Here is a 13721-nt window from a genome sequence, read left to right as displayed (position 1 = left end):
TCACACTAAAAAGGTCTAAGTTACCAGGGACCTCTGTGTTACAGCTGCAAACGGGGCCGTGAACAACCTGACAGTGTCTGCTCTCTGGAGGGAGAGGGGCTCACAGACCCATATATGGACAGGCGTTCTGCTCCGTTTGATTGGTCGAGAGATGAACCTGACCTGTCGCCAGGGCATTCTTTTCATTACCTGCAGATTAGGCATTTTGTCTGCCAGTGCGCCAGCCTGAAACTCCTCCAGCACACTCCTCAGCTTACAGCCTCCCGCCACGCCCACCTGACTGCAGGCATTTACACTCCCAGCTTGTATCCCCATTCCCAGCTTTTTTCCAGCTCCACAGGTTATCTCAAAGGTGGGTGGGGCCATGGAGTGGGCGTGGAGGGCGAGGTCTGGGGGAGTGTCTGTATAGAGCCCACACCTGCTACATTAATGCCAGATACCAGCCAATCCAATGCAAAGACTTCATAACTCTGAAATAAAGCTGCCCTTCGCAGTATTGTTATGAAGTTGAAATCTGCCCCTTGTTCTTGTTTTTAAAACAGTTTCATTAAGCCATACCTCCATGTCAAAAATGAAAAGGGCTGGGTTTTGCAGGATTAGGATTAGCTCAACTTGTAAATACATGAAATATCAATGGAATGAATGAATGAATGGCCTTTTCTATGCCATTCAAAGAGAAAGCAGATTATTTAAGAGCACAGCATGTTCTTATCCCCGACTCTCCCTGTCTGTATTCTCCATCCTTTCCCCTTTTTACAGTCACCAGTATACAGTGTACAGTGTTATTCGTAAGGTATTTGTAAGGATTTCACAACCAGCATGGCATATTCCAATATGCAATTTAGTTCTGTTTGGCTGTTTATTTTTTTATTTACTACCTGCAAAAACATTAAAATAAAACATTCATCAAAAATAAGACATCCCTGAGTGAAGCTTATTTGTCTCAGAGGATTTTTGTGAACAATGTTTTTCCTGAAGCAGTGACAATACTTCTTAAGACCAATGAAACTACCGTGCCTCAAAAAGCCTAAAAAGGCCCTGCCCTACAGCAATCTGGGCCAGCGGTCAACTGGGCAGGGCTTAAGAGTTACCAGAAAAGCAGTGTTGTTTTCAGATTAACTATTAAGCAGTGAACAAAAGCAAAATTATGACTGAGCGTTTCAGAGGCACCCTGAGTGTGTGTTCAAGCTGCAGGCAATGACTATCCACTCGCTTTCTTTCCAGCACATGCACTGATAGCCACCCCAGGAACCACAGCCATTGGCCAGGGCTGGAGTTGCCATGGTAACGCAAGAGCACTAAAGAGGCATTACAGTTCATAGCCCATGAGGCTCGGGAGGCCCTGACCGACTTGGTGCAGTAACGCGTAAGTGAATGCAGTTTATTGTGCCGCAACCTTACAAACACGACGCTTACGTGCCTCAGTCACACCTGCAGAATTTCAATGCAGTTCATTTTAGTAGCTGGCCACTTCACAGGTTTAAGGCTCCCTAAGTAATGTTATCGTACTGAAGATTTAAATCCTGCCACATTTAAAATAACAGTAGACCTACTATCTCTTGTATTTTGAGGGCTGTCTTCAAAACCTTCCAAAAAAAAAAAAACGAAACAGCTCGTTAAATAACTGGCGGCGATTTACGTTAGCTAGCAAGCTGCACTTAGGGAGGGTGTTATGCCTGGATTATTATGCTCACAGAGGCAGACAGAAGAGACACATATAACAGCGCCTGTGCGTGTCCCCTCGGTCTCCAAGCCGACGGCTTGGCTCGGCCGCGCGCGTGACCGCAGAGACCGAGCACCGCTATGGTGCTGCAAGCCGCATAGCCTCCTTTAGGTGGAGGCATACAGCACACGGCAGTATTCTCCCAGGGTTACTGAAAGGACAGGGTGTGCCAGTGAAGGTTAGATGCACGTGTGTGGTGTGCAGAGTGGAAATGGGAGCGGGTTCCTTCTTGGGGGTGTTGTGCCGACACATCAGGGTTTGTCATCTAACCGACCCTCAAGCTCGTGAACCCCACGCTGGCCACCCGGGTCCAGACAAGAACTCAACATGGCCGCAGCGGAGCCGGGGTGGGGGTGAGGATGAGGGGCGGAGGGGCCTACCTTCAGAGCCCAGGATGAAGTGGTGGATGTCGGGCCCCGTGGACATGCGTGGGCCCTGGCAGCTCTTCTCGATCACTCCGCGAGGGGTCACCATCTTTATGTGGACCACCTGACCCAAAGGGGGAGACAACAGCGGGCTGAGCAGCCTCTGGGTTTCCCCACAGCACAGGAAGAGCTAACGCCTACACCTACAGCATTACCACTGATGGAGAAGAGAAGTTCAATCCCTGGAATCACTACCACCTAAAGCAATTTCTTACGTACTAAACTGTTTTTCCATTAAAAGATGATTAATGGTTTAACGCACTTGTGCCTCTACCAGCTAGCTTGTACCTTGTCTGGCCAACTATTGAAACTTGGTCATGCAGCACTTCTAATATTGTGACTCCGTGTATGGCTTTTGCTTGTACTCTGCCTCACTTGTAAGTCACTTTGGATAAGGGCGTCTGCCCAACCAACCGCTAATGGTGAGCATCATCATTTACTGACTGAGTTGGAAGTAAAAAATGTATTGTGTTCCCCACAGAAAAAACACTCACTGAGATAAAATCAGGGTGTAACTGAAGGCACATCAAAGGTCAGGGAAGTGCTTTACCAGATATCAGTTTGTGTTTCGCGGGAGGCGACCTCACGTCAGCCTGTGAACTCTGTAGATTTGCACTGCGTGTCACGTTCGGCACGTACCAGGTCTTCGATGTTGCCGTAGATGTTCTTCTTCATGCCGGATGCCCTGGTGGCCACCCAGCCGCCCAGGGAGCTGAACTCCATGGAGTCGGGCTCGTGTCCCGTGCAGTAGCCGCTCTCGTTGAGCTGAATGGAGACGCAATTCGGATCAGAACCTTCATGTATGCAACACACACACGGACACGCGTGCACATGCACACAAAGCCATCTGTCAGGGAGTGCATATCATGCCCCAGACTGAATAATGTCATCACCCATTCACGTCGAACTCCTTGTGCTTTTGAAAAACAGCCCTCTGGTTCTGCTCAGCAGAGTCACTACGCTGTTTTCACATACGCTCTGTGTGCCTTTTTTACGGCTTCGGGAGTATGAGGTAATGCATATCTATCCAAAATGCTTCAGCCTGCACGGATATAAAAACCAAAAAACATGGGGAAGGCGGTGTAGTACTCTACTGGTGAACCCCATCAGAGTCATAAATAGCCCTCTGCGCTATACTGCAGGGTCGCAACATGGAGCACACCCCACGTCAAGCGCCACATCAGTCCCTCATCAAGGGATAAGCCGAACTCTACCAGGTGACCAGTCGGGAGAAAAAAAGAAAACCACACACACACACACACACACATTCACACACATAACAGAAACCTCCCCAGGAAGAAGGGGCTTTAACACAGAGCCATCTGCTCCTCCAAATTGGCCTTTCTATATGCAAAGGGGGTCCGTCTGCTCGGGACGCGGCGCACGTGCGGTCTCCTGCATCAACCGCCGGCCCCCTCTTCCATTTTTCTAAATTAGCCTGATGGAGCCATCTGCTCTCTGCCTGCACTTCGATCAGCGCCCTTCGGCGTTTCCGACGCCAGGCCCCGCCGCCTCCGGGCGGATCCGCCCGAGAGAGGAACGCTGCCGTGGCAGCCCCGCCCAATGGCGCGAGGGGCGCGGGCGCTCTCCCCACGGGCGTAAATCAAACCCGAGCAGATGGAAACGATTACCCCGAAAGGTGCTCCCTTTTGCAGGCCCTGTACATTACAAAGGTCCCGTCCTTTTGACGACGACGCGTGCATCTCGGCGTAAAAGGGAGGCGCTGCGGCCCTGCGATTGGTCCTTACCGCCCTCTCCAGGTCCTGCCCGATGATGCCGGCCTCCACATGCGCCGTCAGGTTCTTCTCGTCGATCCACAGGATTCGGTTCTGGAGGGAACACAAAGAGGCGGAGAGGCCCGCCGCCGCCGCCGTCGTAAAAATTTCATTATCCTCCATAACTTATACCACTATATCAAACATAAAAAGAAAAAACCTTTTTTTCCCCTCCGAAGCTCTTTCGGGGGTTTTTAGTCAAATTAAAAGCAGACTCCTAGAAGCCGCCAGCATCTGATACGGGTTAGGGAGAGTGAATTTTAATTAAAACGCAGGGGCGCTGACAGCATATACCTGAAACTGTCCTCGCCGTGCTCTCAGACAACCCACTCCCACTGAATTATGCCTCCTAAATTCATTCCAGTTGTCGGGGCCCATCATTCAGGGAAGGCCTAAAGACCAGTATATCATGACTCATAAGAAAGGTGTAGAAAACATGGACTCTGTAAAAGGCACATGTTAAGAACTTAAGGTGCCGTTTAAACCGGTGCGATTCACACCGAGGCATATGTGCAGGGCATATGGGGGTGTTGGTGATGCCGTCCAAACGGCAGGCTTCGCACGAGCACCCCAGAGGAGGACCAAGGGGTCCAGAGAGGGGCGGACTCCGGAGGTTAACCTCATTTTAACATCCGACCCAGTGAGCCTTCCAAGCTTCTCGAGCCACACAGCTCCGGCACCCTCGACAGCGTCCACCAATAACTCACCAGGGCGGGTAATAAACTGTCAGTATCCTGTCATATCCTGCCACTCATACCTGTGGCTCACCGCAACCCGGCCATTCTGTTACGGAGGTCAGTGTGCCGGTGTTTGTGCCACTGGCTTGGCAAGAGACAGAGGTTAAGGCTTCGGCGGAGTGGAAGTCCACAGCTTTACTTTATCAACCCTGCAGAGAGCTCGCTCTCCCACACCTCCACGCTTTACTCATCAATGAAACACGCCCCCTCTCCTTCACAGGCCATTCATTTTAGTTAGGGCCTCTGAATTTAGACTTGCCTTTAAAGCATCACAGCAGAGGTGGGGACACTTTTCTGTGAGGAATTCATTTCTCTCGCCGAGAGAGGCAGGCGTGCAAGAGGGGTGATTGATCTCAGGTGTGTGTGTGTGGGAGGAGCCCCAATGCAGTTGGTGGTGAAGGCAACTCCCTGCCAATCAGCCTCAAACCACGCCCCTCTAACGCATCACCAAAGGTGAGCTCAACTAGCGAGACTGTGCAATGTTTTGTTGGAGCTAAACTGTGGACCTAAGCTCCCTCTGGGAACTTCGCTTAAAACCTGTGTCTCCTGAGCCTACTGCTTGTGTGATGGCGCCTATCCTGTCTGCACATGCTCAGTATGCCAGATTCCTGCAGGCGGAATTCAAGTGGGTGTGGTCTGCGAAACACCACCTTATAAACAGACCCTGTATGAAGGCTTTTCTGATTACATGCCAGAACCACACACACTTCCGGCATATTGACACATGAGACTACTATACAGCTGGCGCTTACAGTCAACGGAAAGCCACTCTGTGATCTTACCCAGATGAATATTTTACAACTCAATCTCCACATACTTTTAAGTTTTAGATTTCTCTGTTCCGTCTTTTTGCTGCTAAGTGTAATAAAAACACGTCTAAAAACAGCATGAGGCCTTCTTTGAAAACGATAAAAAAAGAAAAAGAACAAAAGATAAAAGAACTGAAGGCAGCAGACCCCTCTGCCAGCCTGCTTGGAGGAGGAAGGAGCTTTGCTGGGATCAGAGGTCAAGGTCTTGGCTGTTTTTTAATCGTTTTTACTACCCACCATTTGTGAGGTGTCCAGGGAGACGATGGACCGGGTCTCTTCCGGGGGGCACTCCAGGGCACTGGACACGCTGGTCCCTCCTGCAGAAAAAGAAAGGGGGGGGGGGGGGGGGGGGGGGGGGGGGGGGCATAGTGGTAAGGAGTAGGGCTTGATTCCCTGGTTTGATTCCCTGCTGAAACACCGCTATTGAACCCATGGGCAAGGTTCTTAACCCACAATTGCCCCAGTATATATCCAGCTGTACAAATGGATCGACCGGTACGTCACTCTGGATAAGAGGGTCTGCTAAATGACAGCAATGCAGCGTGTGTGTTGGTGGAGCCGATCTCCAACTTAACGACATCCCGGCACACAGCCACCTTAACCCATGTCCTCTGTTAGCGGACAGATGAAACACCCTGAAACACACACTGATGCACCAGGCATCACCGTGCAGATGGACTGCTCAGACCCTGCCACTAGGTTCTCACTGGCCTAATTTCAAGCGTGCCTGGCCCCTCACCGGGCCATTTTGGAGCCATTCAGAGTGGTCATTAGCATTTTCGTCGAATTTCTGCAAAAACGCCTGACCCCAGATCCACTCCAGCAGTGTCACTGGTCTACTGTTCCTCATTCAGCCCCTGCGTGCCATCTGTCCATACACCGTCGCAGAGAAGTGCTTGCCAAATCCAATTCATTTTTCCATTTTATGTGGAAGCTAGCATGAAACTATCTGTGGAGATTTGGAACCAGGAGACTAAATGACTATGCTGCTGTTCATATATTACTGTGCGTGGACTCGACTGGATTTATCAAATTATTACCAGCTTAACAAAATATTTGATTAAACACAAATATAGATATTGCTGATGTTCAGATGCATCCCAGCTAGTGGAAGGCCAGCAAAAGCCACTGTGCCCTTACTACCCAAGAGAGGTAATGGCATCATTATGACCATCCTGTCAGTTTCCACAGCCATCTACCTGAACTGGAAAAATTCATGCTGCAGTACTGCTTCAATTGGTGGTGGAGATATCTAACACCAGCTCCAACGCTGAGGACCGCTTCTCAGATCAGAGCCAAAGTTCTTTCCCCGCAATCACAGCGCGGAACCAAATTTCAGAATTCCGTTCATCACGCGAAAGAGTCTGCAAACATATTGTGTGAGTCGACTCGTTAATTAGCTTCTCTGAGATGCCGACTTTGTTTAATTGCATTAGAGAAAATAGCAGCGCTGCCCACAGATCAGTGAGTACGTCAGACTGATTTATGGCCGAAATCTGCAGCTCCGCTTCATCGTATACGCTGTGCTCGCTACATGGCACGCCTGACAGAGCCGTCGTAACGGGCCTGCTACCGTCACCTGGAAGAGCCAAAGACCGAAAACAGGTCGGGCTGCTGCTGCAGCAACAGATGTACATTTTCTGGGCGTGTAACCTTCACCCTCAGTGACCGACAACATTAAATAAAAATGAAAGGGGTCACGAGCACAGATGGTGAGAGAGAGAAGGAAGGCACCGATGTGAGTGCGGTCACTCCTCTCCAGCGCCCCCTGGCTTTCAAACGGGATTCCGCACCATCCTGGGTCCAGCACTCACCTCCGTATGGTATCAAGCAAACATTGTGTTTGCAGGCCAGCTCCACGATTTTCACCACGTCGTTGTGACAGCCTGCAGGAGACAAGAGTACTGCCTTAATGAATTACTTGTTGGACTTAACACAGCTGGGCAGACTGCGTTTTTATTGAATCACTTAATCAACCAGAAACACCATAACTGATAGAGACAAAACGCAATGCCGTTTTGGGTTTGAGGCACAAAAAGCAGACCGTTAAAACCCTGCCCTCTCACATAAAACTCAATTAAACAATTTCTTTCACAGCAACACCTTATGCAATGTGTGTATTAATGTAGGCAAATCTGTTTGCTTTGCATTAAAGAGGCAATGACACATCAGCGCAAGAGAATAGTGTAATGCGCTCCGTTGTTACGCTGTAAAACTTCACAACATGAACATTTATTTGGTTTAAATGTTTAAACCTGAGAGACAGAGGCAGTCCAAAGGTTTCTATTATATGGAAAGATGGGTTATTTTCAAGGGGGGGGGGGGTGTTTGTTGCCTCAGGCAGCCTTTAGGTGGAGTCAGAGAGCACTGAGCCCCGTTCTCTGTTGGGGCCCGCAGGGTCATTACAGGATAGACTGGCCAATAGGAGCCTCTCGGCAAATCCACTCGGGGGTTGTGTGAATAAATGCGGCACTCACACTAATGAACACCTACATGAATCTGCTCCAGGGCTCCAGGCGATCTGTACCCACAGAGAAAAGCCCCCATCCTGAGGCATTCTCCAACCCAGTAACCTGTGGGCTTTTCTGCATAAGCGTTTCTGCTCAGGGATCCAACTCTTTGCATGAAGCTACACAAGATATACGGCCAAACTTTTAGAGGTGAATTTACACTATCGTGAACATGGAGATTTCAAGAGGGAGGGCAGGGCTGAGATTTTCAAGTGGGGGGGGGGGGGGGAATAGAGGTTGGGATGGTTTATAAAAATAAAAAAAAGCAGATTTTCCAATTTGAACACTGTAATGGAAGCGCTGTGATTTGCTGCCCGTTGGGGAGCCTGCTAATAAAGCCTCGGCCATCAGTCAACACTCATTTGCATGATAAAATAAGGGTAGCCATGACTGCAGTGAACCGGCCTCGGGGACATAACTCAAACCCTCCGCCGCGTCGGGCCACAGCAGCCAGCACTGGGTGCCGGGTGTGTTCCCCCCAACGTGTCTTATTAAGCCACCGCTCATACATATTTACACCTCCCCCCCCACCTCCTGTGCAGAGATTAACCCTTTAGATCACCTACGCCCGAAAGGCGGGTAAACAAATCAGGCTGGGGACAGCCCCTACAGGGCAACCGGGCAGCCACACGGAGACTTACTCGGCCAAACCACCAGGTCCGGAACACGCCCAAACCTCCCCTCTCGGAGGGCGAAGATTTCGTGTAGGCAGTGACCTGTCGGAAAGTATACAAAAGCAGACAAAAAAAAAAAAAAAAAAGATGAAAACGTTGGCAAACTGTCAGCTCATTTTTGCAAAATTCTTAACCAAATTACTTTTAAAACTCAATGGTTTGCTGGGGTTTCTTTCACAGAAAATGCCGAATTCAAAAGCCCATCTCCAGTTGTCTGAATCCAATTATCTCCGAAAGACACTGCTTTCGAAATGTTAATGCTTTTTTAACAAAATGCTTCCATCTCATTTGTTTTGCTTGAAAGTACTGCTGACAATTATGGATAACGTACTGAATATGAAAAAGCAAACCCTTCCCTGACCGATCCTGTGCGAATCATGGGAGGGAATTAAGCTTCTGAATGTCAGAAGAAATTCTGAACAAAGAACTTCTCATCAGTGACATCAATCACCTTGAAATAAAGAGTAACTCCTTTGTTCAGTTCATGTTTGTCCTTGATTCTGACAAAGAAATAAACACACGTGTCTTTTTTCAATACAAATACAGTTTCGCCCACTCACTCTGGTGATTGCCATGCTGTGTTTTTTGAAGTGCAAAGCAACACTTGCACATAATTGGTGGCATTACTTTCTTGTTATTGGTCACAGCTTTTCATTTCATTGAGATGGCCAGGGGGGTGGCCTTCTGAGTGAATAACAATCTCAGTGTGAAAACGCAGTCCATTTGCTGATCATTTCTGCGAGAATTATGAGGGGGGGGACATACTTTGTGAACATAAGGATAATTCAAAAGAAAAGGCTTCTCCCCAATGACATTACCTTGGAATAAACAGCAAGTTCTCGGCTAACGACGACAGTATTTCAGGGCGCACAAAGCGGCATCTCGTTCAGTGAACGTGATGAGTACACGGCCTTCCACGGCACAATCAGAGAGCAATGGAACGAGGCTTAATAAAACATACTGCCAGCATAAAGCATGCATTGGGGGGGAAAGAAAGTCAGCTATGCCGTGGCAGCATAACACGTCGTAGATTACTGAAATACATATCGTTTCATGTGAACGCAGAATTGCAATGAAAGACACCACAATTACGCATAAATATCTGCTCTTCTGTGTGGGAATTGTGCTGGTACGTGAGCCGCAAAAGCTGTTGTAGTGTGGAACTGTGAATGAAACAAATGTGGTGAGATGTTTTTGGATTACTGTTTCCCCCAAGCCTGACCCTAAGTCCCACCCAGCCTGCCCCAGGGGGCCGTGCCCTTTTCGGGCCTCACCGTGGGCGCGGAACACCCGGTCCTCGGCCTCGTGGGAGAAAGGGATCCCCGTGGGCTTCAGGTCCTGGATGAAGGCCTCGTTCAGCGTGGGGGGCTGCACATCCCTGCTGTTCAGCACCGGCTGGGGGGGGACAGAGAGGAGGAGTGAGGGAAACGCCCACAGGGGGAAGTCGGTGAGGTGCGAGAGGCGGGCGTGGCTTACCGTGGCTGGCGTTTTGTGCTGCAAGCTGGCCCCAAAGGTGCCCTCAAACCAGTCCTTCAGACTGGGCAGGATCATGCCACTCAGACGATACCTGCAGCGAAAAAGCAACGAAATGGAAAAACGTAAGATCACCCCGCCCCCTTTTCATATTTCCACAGCAGTTACAGACATGTGAGGGCAGAGGGAGGTTCTCTGAAATAATACCAGATCTGCCTTGCAGTTATAATTTTACATGTGTACTCAACTGAGGCATGAAATTAATTTAGCATTTTCGGGAGGAAATTAAAAACATTTCGAATTCATCCCTAGGGATATTCTCGTTGGTCCCAGCCAGAACACTCCAAATGAATGGGTCTGGCAAAGCTGATTTGTAAGTGGGTGAGACGTCAAACTAAGCACTTTCCCTGGGTGTTACTGCCTAACAGATTCGCCCCATGAGCACTTAAAGAGCTGCAGAAATTCACCTGGGAAAGTACTTATTATTGATAATAGATTATGGATGCATCTCTGTAACTGTCCAGAACTATGCAGTCTCCTACCGCACGCTGCAAAGAAGATCAGACTGAGAGAATGTGGATTGCTGGTGCCGAGGTGCAGGTAGATTAGAGTCAGGTTTCAAAGTTTGCACAGCGGCAGGGCTGCCTTTGCCCCGCCCCCCCCCCCCAGCCCCCCATCTCCCAAAGCCCATGGCAAGGTGCAGACGCACCCCCATCAGGGGGAACCGGAGAGGGCCCGTCGGCCCAGCAGACCGTGAAGCACACTTCTTAATGAAAGGCTTCTTTCACAGACAGCACCACTGCAGAGATACAGGGGCGTGTGGTGGTGGTGGTGGGGGGGGCTTTATTAGCTTTTAGTGTATTCACTTCTTCCTTTCAACTGCTGCTCTTCCATCTCCATGTCCCCCCCTCTATGTGAGGAATTCATACAGCGCACAGCTAAAGGACGCAGCCAACACTGCAGAAGATCCAGGGACAGTCCCTTCCATTACACCGCCGAGCCCTCATAGCTCCAGACCGCTTTTCCCCTCTCAGTCTTTGGCAGGTAAGAGGATGTCTTCTTCAGCAATACATCATTTGTTGAAAGGAATTCTGGGAATTTCCCGTGGCGGGGCTCGGCCGCACCTGGCTCCCATCATGCACGGCAAAGATAAGGCCGAGCAGCAGAAACGCAGCGGCATGCCAAATAAAGAGCAATTGGCTCCGCTGCCCAGTGTGGACTGCTGCCATGTTCCGTTACCACAGAGCGCGGAGCAGCGGGCAGCGCGCCTCCAACACGTGGAAGAGATTAAGCGAAAGCACATTTTTAAAAGATCAGGATTCTGCACGTTTCTGAGGGGCTGAATCACCCGCCTGCCACAGGTCACTTTCTCCCAAAAAGTCACAAACCAGCGCCGTGACTCGGATCCTGCGAATTCACAAGGCAAAAACAATTCTCTAGAGCGTCCGTCCTGTTCTGTTAAACTACATTTAACAGTGTGAAGTTAAATGAAATTAAATTTCTCATTTCAAAGACGCAAGCCTGGGCTGTGAGGTAGCAGTCGGTCAAATTCGGGGCAATCCTCTGCCTTTTCAACCCAGTGACCTTCTCAGATTCTCACCCTGGGCCATCTGTCCTTTCCTGCTCCAGCACAGATACCTGCCACTAGATGGCACTAGTGCCACACTCAGCATGGCTGAACTTGGAAGGGTGGAGATATCAGATAGCAATGGGCGGGGTGGAACTTGGCTGAGATTTCCAGCTGTGATAATATTAAATCAGAGTCTGGGACGCTTTCCATGTCTGTATTATAAAAAAATGAATTAAGCTATATAGAGCTTAATTTTTAATCCGTGCAGAGCTCTAAACTCAACACAGTACTTGCAGGTAAAGTGCAAGTCTTTCTCAGGAGAGAGGCAGTTGAGAAACCTTGCCGATTTATCTGCTGGCCTCGCATGTGACATTGTGTCAGCTTCTTGACATAACCCGATTTCACAGTGGAGGATAACGCCAGCGCTTTGAGATTACAAGCCCCACGATTCCGCAAAATCATGTCTGCTACATCGTTTCTGCCGACAAACAGGAGATAAACGGGCGGAGACGGAAGCTGAGGTGCAGTGCTAACAGGAACTTTGCTTAGCACGGTTCGGTTAGCACAGTGGGCATTACTCGGCCGCTGGAAAAAGCACAGCTACTGTGACCAGCGGCCAACGTCATTAAGGTAATAACGGACACAGGAAAATGCCTTTTTTCGGTCCCAGAGAGAAAATTACAGTGAGCTAAAAGTGGAGGGAAATGACAGAACTGAACGTTAAGCAGTGGCTAACCCACATGCAGGCACTGCAGAATGGAGGCATTGTGGATATCAGCTCAAGTGAGTCATGACTAATGCTGTGAATTTTGAAACTCCAGAAGTGATGAGGCAAGGTTTGGGTGGGGTGGAATGAAATGCAAGCTAACGTGTTGAGGCAAACGTTACCTCTTTCCGGTGAATTCCGCCTGGCCTTTCTTGTTGAAGAGAAACCTGGAGTCGCTGTAGCCCCAGCCATTCCACTTCATAATCTCCTGCCTGCCAATGAAAAGCACATTTTAAATTAAATACACTTTCACACCAGGTGCATTTACTATCAAAAATACATTTCCACAGGTGTGCACTGTTAATGCAACGACGGGTACATTTTATACATACAAAACGTTGCCATCAAAAATCGGTATCTGACAGCTACCCAAAAATCCAACCAATCATCCATGACTATGTTCAACATTCATACACACTCAGGATAATGATGCGTTTCCATGGTGATAGCATCGACCTTTATGACCCAGGGTCACTAAGAGTCAGAAGAGGCATTACATGATCAAACAGTCAGCAAGTTCTTCCATTAATATGCAGTATCTCGGAAAAGGATGCAAAACCATCTTCAGGTGTACTTGTGTATTTTAAGGTAATATTTTGGCAAAATTGTGGAGTCTTCTTGGACGTAACCATCACGTAACCTGTGGCATCACTGAACGGCCAAGTCTTCCACCATGGTGACAGCCTTGCGGGGAAAAGGAGACTTCCCTGGCATGGCGTGTGCACTGTCAGCCACCAATTCCCGTTGCCAAGGTAACTCCGGAGCTGCAAGCCAATCATTTGGAACCATCAGAGGCAATTTCCTCCATTAAAGGGAGCAATCTTAGAAGCCGCCACAAGGAGGAGAGACGTGTCCCGCTCTCATTGGCCAGCAGAACTGACAGCCTTAAGGTAACGAATGAGGTGTCGTCTTTTGCTCTAACAGAGCACCAAAACCTCAGCTACACATTTCACACAATAATGGAATTATTCAAACAAAATATATGGAATATCCCATTCTAACAGCCCCGAGGGCATCTTTGGTCAGGAGAGATGTCACAGACATCCACAGGGATACAGTACTACATTAGCTTTAACAGAGCGCTTCGCCTGAGAAGAGCTCGGCGCTTTTCAACACCTCGCATTTCAGCATCTGCATGCACGCACTAATGCGGCCTGATGTTCACTTTTATGAATTATGAAATAATGATTCATATATCAGTTCAAACTCCACGCCCTGCCTCCGCGTTAAATCACACCTGCCCTTGAAGGGTCCTTTTC

The 13721-nt window shown here is 49.0% G+C and overlaps 1 protein-coding gene across 1 annotated transcript in view; it reads right to left on the bottom strand.

Moving 5' to 3' along the window:
• Positions 1-13721, bottom strand: part of LOC118789502 (alkyldihydroxyacetonephosphate synthase, peroxisomal-like) — a 47103-nt gene that overhangs the window by 28122 nt on the left and 5260 nt on the right. The window contains exons 2-10 of the mRNA XM_036545964.1: positions 12585-12674; positions 10130-10220; positions 9928-10048; positions 8621-8695; positions 7284-7355; positions 5707-5786; positions 3897-3977; positions 2788-2913; positions 2104-2212 (exon numbers count right to left, since the gene is read on the bottom strand). Coding sequence (XP_036401857.1) covers positions 2104-2212; positions 2788-2913; positions 3897-3977; positions 5707-5786; positions 7284-7355; positions 8621-8695; positions 9928-10048; positions 10130-10220; positions 12585-12674 — 845 coding nt within the window. The remainder of the gene's footprint in view (positions 1-2103; positions 2213-2787; positions 2914-3896; positions 3978-5706; positions 5787-7283; positions 7356-8620; positions 8696-9927; positions 10049-10129; positions 10221-12584; positions 12675-13721) is intronic.

Source organism: Megalops cyprinoides, chromosome 14, assembly GCF_013368585.1.
Source record: "Megalops cyprinoides isolate fMegCyp1 chromosome 14, fMegCyp1.pri, whole genome shotgun sequence".
Lineage (NCBI taxonomy): Eukaryota > Metazoa > Chordata > Actinopteri > Elopiformes > Megalopidae > Megalops > Megalops cyprinoides.
This window is presented reverse-complemented; position numbering and strand designations above follow the sequence as displayed.